This window comes from Maniola hyperantus, chromosome 3 (assembly GCF_902806685.2).
Source record: "Maniola hyperantus chromosome 3, iAphHyp1.2, whole genome shotgun sequence".
Taxonomy (NCBI): Eukaryota; Metazoa; Arthropoda; class Insecta; order Lepidoptera; family Nymphalidae; genus Maniola; species Maniola hyperantus.
In genome coordinates this window covers 12,157,308-12,171,989 of record NC_048538.1, presented here as the reverse complement: position 1 = coordinate 12,171,989, position 14,682 = coordinate 12,157,308, and the positions used below count along the sequence as shown (strand labels likewise).

Here is a 14,682-nt window from a genome sequence, read left to right as displayed (position 1 = left end):
AAGTAAGTACCTCTGCTTGAGCGAGAGGGACTGAGGGGGCCACGCTAGTTGCAAATCTGTATATATTTGTGGTAGAGGTCAGTGTACCAAAGACCAAAATACATTTAGTGGTACGGGGAACCTCCATGGTTCAGCTTCTGATCCAAAGATTTCTGTTTTTTTGATAATTTCAAAATCTTATATCAAGATGTCATCATTGAATTATAATGTACTAACGTAGATGTCGTTATCATTATATTTAGCAATATTTAGTTCAAAAAGTTGATTTTGCAACCGATATTCTGTTTGAAAAGGTTTGAATAGAGTGTAAAATAGTTAACATAAAATTTTATTTTAAAAGTTATACCTACTGGTACAAACCTTTAATTATATTATTTTAAGTTCTAAAATGGTATATCCCCATCTACTCCAAAGACTTTATAACAAATTGGAAACAAAATTCCGTGAAGCAGGATTTATAGCTGGGTAATAATAACTGATAGTAATTTTTTATGTATGACGTGTATGAATTGTAATTTTTAACTAACTAACTAACTACACCATTTTCTGTAATTTAATGCTTATGAACTTTGCATCTTCTTAAGTTATTAAGTTTTAGTTTATGGGACATGTTTTTTTTAGGAAATCAGGACGACATATGAAATATCCTTATACACTTTCGGCAAAAATTGCCCAATTTCCTTACTTTTTCTATATGAAAAATAATAATATTTGGATGTATTACCCATTGGGATGTCTAATAGCATTTTATGTATTTTCAAAAATACATGCTATGTCAAACTCCGAAGCAAATGTAAAAAGTTGGGCTGAAACTCAGCGAAAAATTGCTGAAAAAGAACATCATCATTAAATTAATATTATCAGTAAAATGTGCAATGAAATAAATTTGTCAAGATAATCGAGATATTCTTATTGTACTATTTTACATCCTACTTATTTTAATTATTTTATTAATTCAAATGGAGGGCAAATTTTCCTTTATAAAATATTATACTTATGACGTGACGTAGTTAAAAATCGTCGTAAATAACTTTTTCTAAAAAATTATATGAAATGTGCACATTTCATACCCTGTAGATTGGTTCGAAAGTTAAACTTCCCGGACAGTATTAGTCCAGAAAAGTAAGTATGAAATTTCATTTCTGGACAGTAGGTATTACTACAGCTGTCCGGTACTATTCAGGGATAGCTTGCATCCCGGAAACAGACATAGGCTTTTTATCCCGGAAAATTAAAGAGTTCCTACGAGACCTCTGAAAACCTAAATCTATGCGGACAAAGTTACGGGCAGGCATTAACTAATACTGAGCAAAAGCGCGAGCGAAGCGAGCGCGAAATTTTCGATGTGAGTTGAGTTCGGTCGCGGTGGAGTGTGGACACACGTCATTCCGAACTCCGTCCAAAATAATCTCGTGTTTCGCTGACGGCAGCGGTGCAGTGGACGCCCTAACTGCCAAACCGGGACAAGTAACCAACAGACCGGGACACCGGGACACAACGCTTCAGAACGGGACTTGTCCCGGTTTACCGGGACGTATGGCAGCCATACACTAGAGGAACCGCCAATGCGTTGCCAGCTTTTCAGGAATGCCATATTGTAATCTAGTGGGAATATAGTGGGACTTATACAAAATGCGTACCTAAACTGTATAATTCTTTTCCTTTTACCACAGTTTGTCTGTGGCTTTGATTTTAAAACTGTCAAAAAATATGTGTTTAATTTTTGGCTTATTTAATCTGTGTTCGACTCAGAAAAAGAAAAATTGTGTTTGCAGGTGTTGGGTGTTATAACGTTTTTCGTCACTAAAAATTATTATAATAATAGTTAATATTAACTTAATTCTTTAAAATCAGTGCAATGAACGACAACGAAAAGGAAGAGGCTGCAAATTTGGTGCGAATCTATAGGTTTTTTAAATATACCTAATTTATGTGTTGTGTCACACCATATAAAATTGTCTTATTCATACAATACAATACAATTGATTTGTTGTAGAAAGAGGAGTTTGAGTGGGTTCTTCGTGAGGAGGTTCACGCTATATTACACCAGCTCCATTCAGTATTAGTGGTAAGTTACAATTTCTCAATAAAATATGAAGACCTATCTCAATATATAAGCTTAATTAATATTTAAATACATGCACCTATTCAGTCCAAACAACTTCAACCTCAACACATATTGAGTTTGAGAGAAAAAAAATGAGAAAATTAAATTATATTGCACTATTATAGTGAACCTAAATTATGTACCTATGTAACAATTTTTTTTCATACCAGAAACATATTTAAATAAAATATGTATTATGTACTTAATAGTTTTAGATTTTAATAGTCATTGAAATAGTTGTAATTGTTTCTTTTCTTTAGGAATGTGCACATAGATTTCCTGTTCCTCTATATGGAAATGAGGGGCAAAAGCAGGACAAATTCATACTAACATCTCAACCTGAACAACTGAAATGTATTGTTACTCTTACAGGCGATAGTATCACACATGCGGTAAGATTTACTTATTGAAAAATATTGTAATTAATACAAAACTCTTTTCTTCTTTCATTCCGGGCTGTAGATAATAATATTATGGTCTGTCCATCACAAACTCCATTATTTTTTACCTTTTTATCTTAATGTACTGTATCTACAGTATGCGGCCGAAAGTAATGTACATCAATCTTTAAAAAGAGATTTGCAGAGCACTGTCCCTGTCGTTGAGACTGACAAAATGTCATATAGGTATGACTGACAGAGACAACGCTCTACAAAGCCGAAATATATTTCTCATTGCCAATGTACATTACTGTGTGCCGCATACTGTACTAGGATTTTGTCTGAGTGGATTTATGTTTTTATAAAACCTTTAGGGACCCTTTGTTTTCTGTCAGGATGTAAGCTATTTCATCTGATCAAGATCAGTTTGCAACCAGGTAAAAGACATTATTTGGTATGTATACCCTACCATTTTGACTATTGATTTAAATATATTGAAGAGCATATGGGACATGAAAGCTACAGCCAACAGTATCTGTAAAAAAGTATTAATTATGGCACTATGATATTAATAATTTGTTCCATTGTATCAAATATAAAACTTATACTACAAGTACATTGTAATAAATTCCCCTGTTTTAGTGTTCACTTAACCTCTTTCATTAATTTACTAAATTATAGTAAATACATGTAATAAATAACATGCTTTAAACTAAATTTCATAAGTTTCTTTTATCTGTACCATTTGCATTGTTTTTATTATTGAATCTGGTATCATTATGTATTTAAATAAGTGATAGCCTAGTGATCAAAATGTCAGCCTACTATTTGAGGGATCTGAGGTTTAATCCCAGGCAGACAGCTCTAATTTTTCAGAGCTATGTGCATTTCAAACAACTAAATATCACCTGCTTCGCTAACAGTGAAGGCATTAGGAAAACTTCGTGAAACCAGCATGCCTGAGAATTTTTCATATTGATCTAAATGGTATATGAAGACTGTGAAGACCTGTGTGCGCCGGGGATGGGTTGATTATGATAATGAAGTTTATAATGATTTTAGGATATCAGTTTCAAGGTATTAAGACAGATGCATACTATATGCCGGACATCTATTAACCAAGATGGTCCTTGGAAACTGCAACAGATCCAGGATGCGGCCAATCACCTGCAGCAGGCTATCGGTTACATTGACAATGTTGATAAACACTATATATTCAGGTGAACAGAAAACCTTTACGTTCAATTGTACAACTCTAAATCAATGAAGTTGGCCTCCACAATTTATCTATTAATAGATTCTCGCATTGAGGGTTACCAACACACTTTAATTTAATACTAGATAATGCTCATGACTTAATTCCTGTGGATTTTCGGGGATAAAAAGTAGCTTATGTCAATCTCTCAGTCTTTAACCATGCAAAAAATCAAATCTATCCATTGCCTCGTGATTGAATGACAAACAAACAAACTTTCGCATTGTAATTGAGTGAGGGTTCATGTCAATTCATGCTTGGAGTAATTAAAAAAAAAATGATTGCATAATACAAGGGTAGATGTTTCTGTATTGAGATGTACATAAATTACAGATCATCGGAGGAAGTATTACACATCATCCAATGTTTAATTGGCTCTCTGCAAAGAGCACGCACTGCTGTGGTACTGCCCAAGAAAAAAACAATTGATGAGCTTATGAAAAGTAGAAATATGGTAAGATATATTTAAACATTTTCCAGTAGTAAACCATTCCTTTATGTTGATAATAAATGGTTATATATAATATATTTATTTCTTTATAATATACAGTATGCGTCACAAATCACAATAGAGTGGTGATAGCCTAGTGGTTAAGATGTCAGCCTCTATTCGAAGCCCTGGGGTTCAATCCTTTTAAATTTTCAGAGTGATGTCCATTTAAATAATTAAATATCACATTTAAAGAAAACAGTGTGGCTAATTCTGTCGTACACAATCTCTAAACTAAACGAAAATGACACGTTTAAATCTATTATTATCCCTTTCATAATGTTGCTTGTGGAAAAGGATAGCACTAGATTTAGACCTGTTAATTTAGTTTAGTTTAGAGATTGTGTACAAGAGAATCGGCCCCATTGTGGGGAAACATGCATGCCTGAGAGTTCTCCATAAATTTCTCAAAGGTTTGTGAATTCTGCCAATCCACACTTGGCCAGAGTGTTAGATTATGGCCTAAACTTTTCTCATTCTGGGAAGATACCCATGCCGTGGATGATGATAATGATGATGATCCTGATCTTGTCAACTATCTCTTTTTATCTGCATTTTCTTTCAGAAGGCTCTCTCACCAAACCTACCAGAAGACTTAGCGATATCATTTTACATACAATCGCAAAAGCTGATATTCGTCGCATACCAGTTAAGTTCAGTGCATGGGACAATGAGAATTGATTCCTGTCAAGCGGACTGTGCTGTGCCATGGCTTAGTGATGTTTTATTCATGTTAACAGCAGCATTGCATATGTGTCAACAGTTAAAAGATAAGGTAAGTGTATCTTAGACTACATAGCTTCTTGAGTTTTTAAAAATTCGAAGTCGCGACCATCGCGAGCATCATCAATTTAGCAAATAAAGGTAAAAAATGTATGACAAACTAGATGATGCCCGCGACTTCGTCCGCGTGGTTTTATTTTTTTGAAAATTCCGTGGGAACTCTTTGATTTTGATGCAAGCTATCGCTGTACCAAATTTCGTCAAAATCGGTTGGGCCGTGAAAGGCTAGCAGACAGACAGACGGACAGACAGACAGACACACTTTCGCATTTATAATATTAGTTTTTCAAATTCAAATAAGAATTTTGGTGAAGTCCTTGTACTTAATACTCTATTGTCTCGTGTTTATGACCTTCGCGGTAATTTTATTTGATAATATTTTAATTGCTTAGCCTGCGTTATCGTTTGGTTTGATAGATAACCACTCTCATAAATACACAAAAACAGAAAACTAATACAGTACCATAAAAATTCAGTTACCAATTATCACTTTTGCATGTGTATAAAGTTCGATAACGTAATTTTAATCGGTACTTTTACATGTACCGAGTACAATAATATGGAGTTCGATTTTTAATAGGATTTTACCTTCGTCCTAACTCCTAACATATCATTCGTTTTCTAATCAGAATTTACTTGCTTTACAAGCTTTTATACAGAACCACTGGGGAAAGAAAAACCTCTGTAAGTTGCCTGCCAAAGAGAGAAAGTTAGAATTTAGATAACTTACTTTGAGAAGAATATCTTTAGGTTAGGTTTTGATAAACCACCCATTTATTGTGACCCATATAGAAAGTTATAATTGGCGATATTATGCGCGATCACTACTAGGGGTTATCAGTCGTGGAACTATGTTGATTAACAGTTCCGGGGTCTCTAAGTTTTGTTTGATCTATTATGCACATAATTAAATTGAAGTTTTTGTCTTAGTTATCATAAAATGTTTTAAAATAGCAGATTTATTAATTTAGCAGTCTATGTGTGGTTGTGTTTTTCGGTAGGTACCGCATGACTACGTCCGCGTGGATTTTGATTTTCCACGACAAATATACCACGGCATATTATGTCCGTTCCCGGGATGCAAGCTATCTCTGAACAGTACGCGGCCAAAAGTGATGCACATCGATCTTTAGAAGCAGATTTGTAGAGCACCGTCTCGGTCGTTGAGGCCGATAAAATGTCATATGGGTATCAGTGACAGAGACAACGCTCTACAAAGAAGAAATGTCATTCTAAAGGCCGATGTTCATCACTTTCGGCCGCGTACTGTACCAAATTTCGTTCAAATCGGTTAGTATTACGTAAGCAGTTAGGTTTCGTATTTGGGCTTATCTGTGTTCTTGGAAAATGAATCGAAAGGAAACTGTCTATTAATTTTCAAATATTTTGTTCTTTACAGCTGTGCGTGTTCTCACAATATAAGGATTTCACTGTTGGATCCAGATCTGCCTCTATGGTGTTAAACTAACTATCCAATATCCTAGCCTAGCTTAAATAGTTACACTTTGTCAACATAGTTACGAGTAATTAGTTACGTAATTACATGTTAATTACAGTCCATTCTCGTTACGTCCGCATTCTACAATGGTGGAATAATTTTTTTTATACAAAGTGTTTCATTCGAGATGTAATTTTAGATTTTTATATACTTACATAATCTATTTTTCCTTAGCTATATTTAAAGGCAAATAAATAGCAGATAATTGTTTGGAGAAACACGTAAGCGACGCGATTTACCCGGCGCTTTAGTCGAAATAGGTTTGGTTTTTCACATTATAAGATCGCGGTTATGAATCTACTAGCTTTTGCCCATGAATTCGTCTGCGGTACATAATATGTAATTTATAGCCTGTGTTACTTCTGAATAACGTAGTTTTCTAATGGTGAAAGAATTATTAAAATGGGTTCTTTAGTTTCAGAGTTTATCGATTACAAACATTCAAATCTTTCCTCTTTATAATATGAGTATAGAAAAGGGAAATTTTTGTATAAAGAGTTGCACACAGATAATATATTTAAGCAATCTCGTAATCCCTGCTTCTTTCTTTATTGTACCTATTCTTTTTCCCTTACAACTTCTGCTTTCTTCTCTCTTTTTCAAGTGACCAAGTGGTTTCTCGCAGAAATGCGATAGGTAAACAAGTGTTTACCATTTGTCAGCAAAAGAAAAATAATATATTGTATTAGAATATTTCTATTTAAAAACATGAACATAACGTTGATTTTAATTTTCCAATTATTTTTACACAGTTCAAATAAAGTAATGAACAAGAAAATTTAATTTTAGTCGTTCATTCGTTCATCGTTAGTCGTTAGTTGAGTATGTTAAGACATTGTTTAGTAGATTTTCCACATTAGGAAGCGAGTATTGAATAAGAACATAAGGAAGTAATTTATGTAATTGGAAACAATAACAGAAATCTCTGCTTATTATATTCGTGACACTGAATGATGTAAAACGCAATGGACGCGTACGGCACTGGACTGTATATCTTACATTATTTTACTATTATATTGTAAACGATTTTGTTTTTATGAAGGACAGTGTTTCTATCTATCTCTCTTAGTAGGTAATACAGAAATTTTATAAATATCCCTCTCATATTAATAATTTCACATCGTATTTTACTATTAGATAAAAGTTATGATTGTTTAAAAATGTATATATTGTGGCTATTCAGTGTTACATATAACCTCTAAATTAAACTTCTAAATCTATTGCTATCCCTTTAATAATGGTCCATGCAAGAAGGATAGCACTAGATTTGTACATGTCAATTTAGTTTAGAGAGTGTGTACAACAGAATTAGCCACATTATAATATACATTAAGCTGAATTCTCCTATTGAATTGTGATTTAAAAGGGTTGAGTTTTAAAGGGAAGGTTAAGGATACTTAAAAAAATCTTGTCCTCTTTTTTTCCCTATAAAATGAATTGATCCTTTCATAAAAATGAGTCAATAAGTATTTAAGAAAAATGGTCAGTTTAATTCATATTTATGGACTTTTAAAAATTATTTTCACAAAAAAGGACCTGATAGTTTCCCTATAATATCCCCTATGGATTTGGATCTCCCCATATTGTCCCAATTAAAAAAACACACTGTATAGGTATAGAAGGAGAATTCACCTTAATGTTCGAGTGGTAGTTTATTTATTTGCTTTACATGTTATTCTCTATCTATAGTAAAGATACAAAATAAATAAAAACTATGTTGATAAGTGTAAAAATAAACAAACGTGTTTGTTCAAAAAAGTTATCGTGTCCATTGTTGATATTCTTGTTGAATTTGTTGTAACATTTGTACCATAGTGTATAGTATAGGACCTTATAGTATAGGTATAATAAAAGGTATGGGGTGGTAGCCTGAATACATTATGTATTATCATATTATTTAAATGACATTTTATCGGACTATGAGCGTGGAAACGGAGTGTACGTGTATTTGCGCACACATAATATTAATTATGTGTATGTCTCCTGCGTAGTTGGCTAATGGGGCCGATTCTCTTGCACACAATCTCTAAACTAAACTAAAATGACACGTCTAAATCTATTGCTATCCCTGTCGTAATGTTGCTTGCGGAAAGGGGTAGCACTAGATTTAGACCTGTTAATTTAGTTTAGTTTAGAGATTGTGTACAAGAGAATTAGCCCCATTGTCTGTTTGCCGCCGTGGCTGAAATTTGGTTGGAAGGAACATTACACGAACAGTATGACAAGGCTCTTTTGGCACTTGAATGACATTAACAGATGGGCGTAGTTGCGGAACGAAGGCTGCCAGCAAAATAAAATGTCAATTTTACGGAATATATAGAAAATGCCAATCGAGTAAGTTTTATCTAGTCTTAACTGCAGAATAAGAAATTGGGAAAGCCGTCTCTGTTTCCAAATCGAGAAAGAATAATAAAAACCATTTATAGGCTATGGACTTGCAACTTATCATGTTTACCTGCTCAAATACTATATTTACCTAGTGCTAAATATAGCTATAAGATGCAGACACATTTATGCTATAGGTATATTATATTATCAGGATAATATATCGTGATTTTATGTATATGGAACGGCTCTAATATTTACCAAAAACAGTTAATTTCAGATTTTTACTTAGCAACACGGCATATAAGGGGACAGTTCACAAGATCCCGGCGTTAGTTCCGATTTTGACCACGCACCAAAAGAGCCTTGTCGCACTGTACTAGTGTCGTGTTTTTGTGTTTTTGGGTGCAAAAAAATTCTAAGTCTGGTTCTGAAAAAAAAAACTACAAAAAGCCAAGCCAAATAAAACTTATTTACGCTACCACCACATTTAGGTATATACTTGTGGAAAACTCCGATGTATTTTCGATACGTAATGATAATGAATTAGATTTTGAATACAATGACAGCCTTGATTGCATTTAGAACTGTTATGTTGTTCTGTGCATGTGTAACTAAAATGCATTTTGAAAAGTGAACCATTATTTATGTATGCAATACTGTAATGTGGCTAATTCTCTTGTACACAATAGTTCTGATTCTAAGCACAACTAAATTTTAGAGCAATCGCATCCCCTCCTTACTAATATAATATTAAAAGGACTGACACAGTTTGACAGTTTTAATTTAGAGCTGTCATAACTCGTGACTTTAGCTGCCATTCGCGAGCGTATCGTTTAGCAATATTAAAAAGAAGAGGATGCAGATACCTACCCTAAATTTAATTGAGAGAAAGACAGCAGAATCAGCGCCCGTGTCTAAACTTAACTAAATTGAAAGGTCTAAATATAGTACCTAATCTTTCGTAACGCTCGTTACAGAAAAGGATAGCTCTAAATTTATACAATTTAGTTTAGTTAAGAGATTGTGTACAACCAAATAAGCACCACTGAACTTTTGAACTTTGAAAAGGTACGCTTTTTATTAGATATCAAAGATCTGAATATATTGTATATTGAGCTACGTTTTATATACCTACTTAGTTGGCAACTCATTTTACGTATACTATACGTGCATATAACGTACTGCGAATCTGACTATATTACCAGATACATAATATTATGTGCTTTAACATTTATATGAAAGATCTTATTCAGTATTTTTTGGTGCTTATTGTCACAAAATATTGTTATGTATTTCAAATAACTATTTATCCAAACTGTATGCACCATATTTGTACTTATATGTACAATAATTTATATAAAATGTAAATACACATATTTTAGTACTAATTTCGTATTAAAGTTTGAGACCTGTGCTGCAGCTCAGACGCAGCTATTGTTTAGCGTCGAAAGTTTTTTTTCATAGTTGCTTCAACATAGAGTTATATTCCCTGATAATACATTATCTATCTATTATATGTTTAATTTCAAAATAAAAAAAACAGGCAAATTAAAAATATTTAAGAAGTCTAGTAAACACATTTTGATATTTTTATCATGTCTTCATTCTTGTGTGCGAGTGAGCGTAGTTTAATATTATATGCAAATGCTTAAATATACTATATTTGCTATATTCTTCAAAATGGTTGAAACAAAGGGTTGCATTGAAGTTGATTGTATCAACAGACATGTATAGTATTAGTTTTCTTGTGTTGACTATGTTTTCTGCAAGAGGGGTGATTAACATAATTGTTTTTTTTAGATTTTTACGTAACCCCTTCTATTGGTCTTGTCATTGCTCAAATATTTAGAAATCCTTCCAATCATGTTCTGTATTTTTTTAAACCGCCGCTTTTATTATTTATTACCTGGCCCTTACAAACCTTTGTTTCTCGCCTATGTAATAAAAATAATATCACAAATCTCAAGGGAATGATAATGCATTTTTTATAATAATAATGTGGCGCATAAAAATGTGATAATATTTTGTAAGCGATATTAAATTATTAATTAATTGATCTAATTGGATATTATTGTTTATCTTGTTGTATATTAACTCTAAACTAAAATGACCGTTTTTTTAGTGCTATCCTTGTCACCATTTTCGCTGAAAAAGGATAGCATTATATTTTATTAGACAATGGGGCCGATTCTCTTATACACAATCTCTAAACTAAATTAAATTAACAGGTCTAAATCTAGTGCTATCCTTTTCCGCAAGCAACATTATGAAAGGGATAGCAATATATTTAGACGTGCTATTTTAGTTTAGTTTAGAGATTGCGTACAACGGAATTAGCCACATTGTGGCTAATTCCGTTACACAATCCCTAAACTAAGCTTAAATGGCACGTCTAAATCTATTGCTATCCCTTTCATAATGTTGCTTGCGGAAAAGGATAGCACTAGATTTAGACCTATTAATTTAGTTTAGTTTAGAGGTTGTGTACAAGAGAATTGGCCCCATTGTCAACTTAGTTCAAAGATTACAACCATATCAACACCATTGTATAATCCATGCATACCAAATCGTTACAATAACGTGTAATCCGCATGTTGGAACTTACTGCATTTGTTTTATTGTTAAAAATTAATTTAATTTTAGATCAACAATAGAGTCAGCCTAACGAAAGAAGAGACTGGAAAAGCGCGGCAAATTTAGCGGCTCTAGTTAATTTGATAATTTTTACAAAGGAATTGGATAATTTTAATGATATAATAATGTACTTGGATATTGTATATCATGCACCTAATAATATTTCGAATTATTCGAGCACCTTCTAAATTAAACCTCTAGTAATAAACATGGCTTATCAATTTTATTGTTGCATAATCGTTTTTAACTCAAATTTTATTTATTAGTTACTATAATTATTTATATTAATAATTATTTACTTGACACGTTTGACAATAAAATTATTGTGTAGTATTACTAAATTAAGTAGTGTAAAAATTATATTATTGCATAACAGTTCTTGTGGTCGTGTTGTATTTCAATAAATTGAAATGCTGTTACTCTTTTCTTTCATTTTATATATAAGTCCCGCAAATTGCGAATGTGCGTAGCCGCCATTTTAGTGACGTCAGCACTAGACTGAAGTTTCGAGCTGATGGTATATTTTTATTTTGGCTGATGTCAAAATGACGTCATTTCGATGTTAATGAGACATGTAAATAATACGGTAGGCACTGACTAGGTACCCATTCAAGTGCACTAGTAATTATTTCTAGGCTTTTGTTCAATCTGTCTGTCTTAAGGTTCGTACGCATCTGAGCGGCGCGGCGCGGCGCTTCAGTGAGCTTCACGTCGCGGCACAGAGCTTCAAAATATCATTTCTATCATTTTGTATGGCGCATATCGCACTAGAGCGGCGCGGCGCGGCGCTTCACCGCGCGTTGCCGCGCGGCACGGCTGGAGAGAATATTTTGAAGCGCACCGAAGCGACGCGCAGTGCAGTGACGCTAGTGCGACATACCCAGCGGCGCGGCGCGGCGCTTCAGTATGCGTACGTCGCTCGAATAAGATACACGCGCATCTTGTTAGGTATTTAAAGTACAGGCAAGAATCGGCAAGATAGACCTCAAAATAAATAACGTAGGTTTAATTTTTGACACATGACGTGTTCCTCATGCTCTTAGAAGTATATCCTCAAAGGTCCCAACCCCTAGGATGTCGGCTTCCCCCCTTCCCAGTGTCTAAATGTATAAATGTCTCTCCGAGCGTTATGAGAAAACATCAATGGTAAAAATAATCCTGATTAAATAACTATAATATATTATGTACATATTATACCTACCTACTTCATCTAGGTAGAATTAATAGTTTCGGAAATATGCCTACCTATTGTTGTACTTGTGTTTATATTATACTAGCTTATGCCCGCGACGTCGTCCGCGTGGACTACACAAATCTCTAACCCCTATTTTACCCCCTTAGGGGTTGAATTTTCATAAATCCCTTTTTAGCGGTTGTCTACGTCATATTAGCTAGTTAGCTAGCCAGCATGCCAAATTTCAGCCCGATCCGTCAAGTAGTTTGAGCTGTGCGTTGATAGATCAGTCAGTCAGTCACCTTTTTCTTTTATATAGGTATTTAGATATAATATGTACCTGTGTTTACCTGCCTATTTTATATATTCTATTGCACATAAAACAAAGACATTTTGCGAAAATGCTTTTTCTAATGTAATTTCCACAGAACCTAAGGGACTAGCTGATGCCCGCAACTTCGTTCGCGTAGATATAGGTTTTTTAAAAATCCCGTGGAACCTTTTTGATTTTCGGGATAAAACTAGCCTATGTGTAGGCACACATAGGCTACTTTTATCCTACAGGGTATAATCTATCTCAGGTATATAGGTACGAGTAGGTAATTCCCGGAAATGTGCTCACCTATAGAAAAATCTAAATCCACGCGGACGAAGTCGCAGGCATCATCTAGTTGCATTTTTTTTTAGATTTTTAATCCCGTGTGAACTCTTTGATTTTCCGGGATAAAAAGTTGCCTACCTCTGTCAATTCCCGGAATGCAAGCTACCTCTGGTCCAAACTTCATATAAATGGGCCTTTAACAATCCCGTGGAAATTCTTTCATTTTCCAGGATAAAAAGTAGCCTGTCCTTCCCCGGGATGTAATTCAACTTTGTACCAAATTTCATCAAATTCGGTTAAGCTGTTGAGCCGTGAAAAGCTAGTAGATAGACAGACAAATACACTTTTGCGTTGATAATAATATAAGTATGGATATGCATAAATATTTTTTTATAATTTCCATAAAAACTATCATCATCATCATCATCATCAACCGATAGATATGTCCACTGCTGGACATAGGTTTCTTGTAGGATTATATTACCGACCTGTGTGGTATACCTATTGTTTCTAATGTAATTTCCACAAAAACTATTAGGCAATCGCATAAAGAATTTTGTCTTTGACATTCTGAAGTAAATGTGAAATGGTACAGAGTCATTAAGAAGGCGAGGAAACAAAATGTGATATCCTTCTTGATAGCGTGACTTTGGTATGTCAGCAATCCATTTCTTCTTCTTTTTTAGGGTTCCGTACCTCAAAAGGAAAAACGGAACTCTTATAGGATCACTTTGTTGTCTGTCTGTCTGTCTGTCTGTCTGTCTGTCTGTCTGTCTGTCTGTCCGTCTGTCTGTCAAGAAACCTACAGGGTAGGTACTTCCCGTTGACCTAGAATCATGAAATTTGGCAGGTAGGTAGATCTTATAGCTGACATTTGGGGAAAAATCTGAAAACCGTGAATTTAGGGTTAGATCACACAAAAAAAATTAAATTGTGGTCATGAACTAATATTTTAGATTAGTATTTTCAACTTTCGAAGTGAGTGACTATACCAAGTGGGGTATCATATGAAAGGTCTTCACCTGTACATTCTAAAACAGATTTTTATTTATTTTTATGCATCATAGTTTTTGAATTATCGAAATCATACGACTGTAGTACGGAACCCTCATTGCGCGAGCCTGACTCGCACTTGGCCGGTTTTTTCTCTTCGATAATTCGTTCTTCTTCTGCACAACAAAGAAATAATAATCAAATCCTCTTCACTGTCGCTCATCTTGCGACGTTGTTGCTCGTACGCGAACGGGTGTAGAAGTGACGCGCAAGTGACGCGAGCTGCCGCGTACTGAAGTTGTAGTGCGGTAGGCACCGTCGAGCGGCCTGAGGTGAAGCGTTCTGCAGTCGGACTGAAGCGCCGCGCCGCGCCGCTCAGGTGCGTACGAACCTTAATCGTGCAAAATATCGAAAAAAATACCCGAGTACGGAACCCTCG

At 34.3% G+C, this 14,682-nt stretch overlaps 1 protein-coding gene across 2 annotated transcripts; it reads left to right on the top strand.

Moving 5' to 3' along the window:
* Positions 1-1,753: 1,753 nt before the first annotated feature.
* On the top strand, positions 1,754-11,894 carry rogdi (rogdi atypical leucine zipper). Of its 2 annotated transcripts, none has more exons than XM_034984848.2 (7): positions 1,754-1,894; positions 1,997-2,068; positions 2,368-2,499; positions 3,550-3,707; positions 4,076-4,196; positions 4,801-5,007; positions 6,415-11,894. In XM_034984848.2, the coding sequence occupies exons 1-7, from the start codon at positions 1,859-1,861 to the stop codon at positions 6,481-6,483; spliced, it is 795 nt and encodes a 264-aa protein (XP_034840739.1). In that variant the 5' UTR covers positions 1,754-1,858; the 3' UTR covers positions 6,484-11,894. The 2 variants fall into 2 exon arrangements, with proteins under 2 accessions (XP_034840739.1, XP_034840738.1); XM_034984847.2 differs by having other exon boundaries at positions 4,798-5,007.
* The last annotated feature ends 2,788 nt before the right edge of the window (positions 11,895-14,682 follow it).

Bases quoted from the DNA above. Each gene is read 5' to 3' on its own strand.
- rogdi (XM_034984847.2), top strand. From the start codon at position 1,859: ATGAACGACAACGAAAAGGAAGAGGCTGCAAATTTG. The intron at 3,708-4,075 runs GTGAACAGAAAA...CATAAATTACAG, and splicing joins GATAAACACTATATATTCAG to ATCATCGGAGGAAGTATTAC. The intron at 4,197-4,797 runs GTAAGATATATT...ATTTTCTTTCAG, and splicing joins TTATGAAAAGTAGAAATATG to AAGGCTCTCTCACCAAACCT.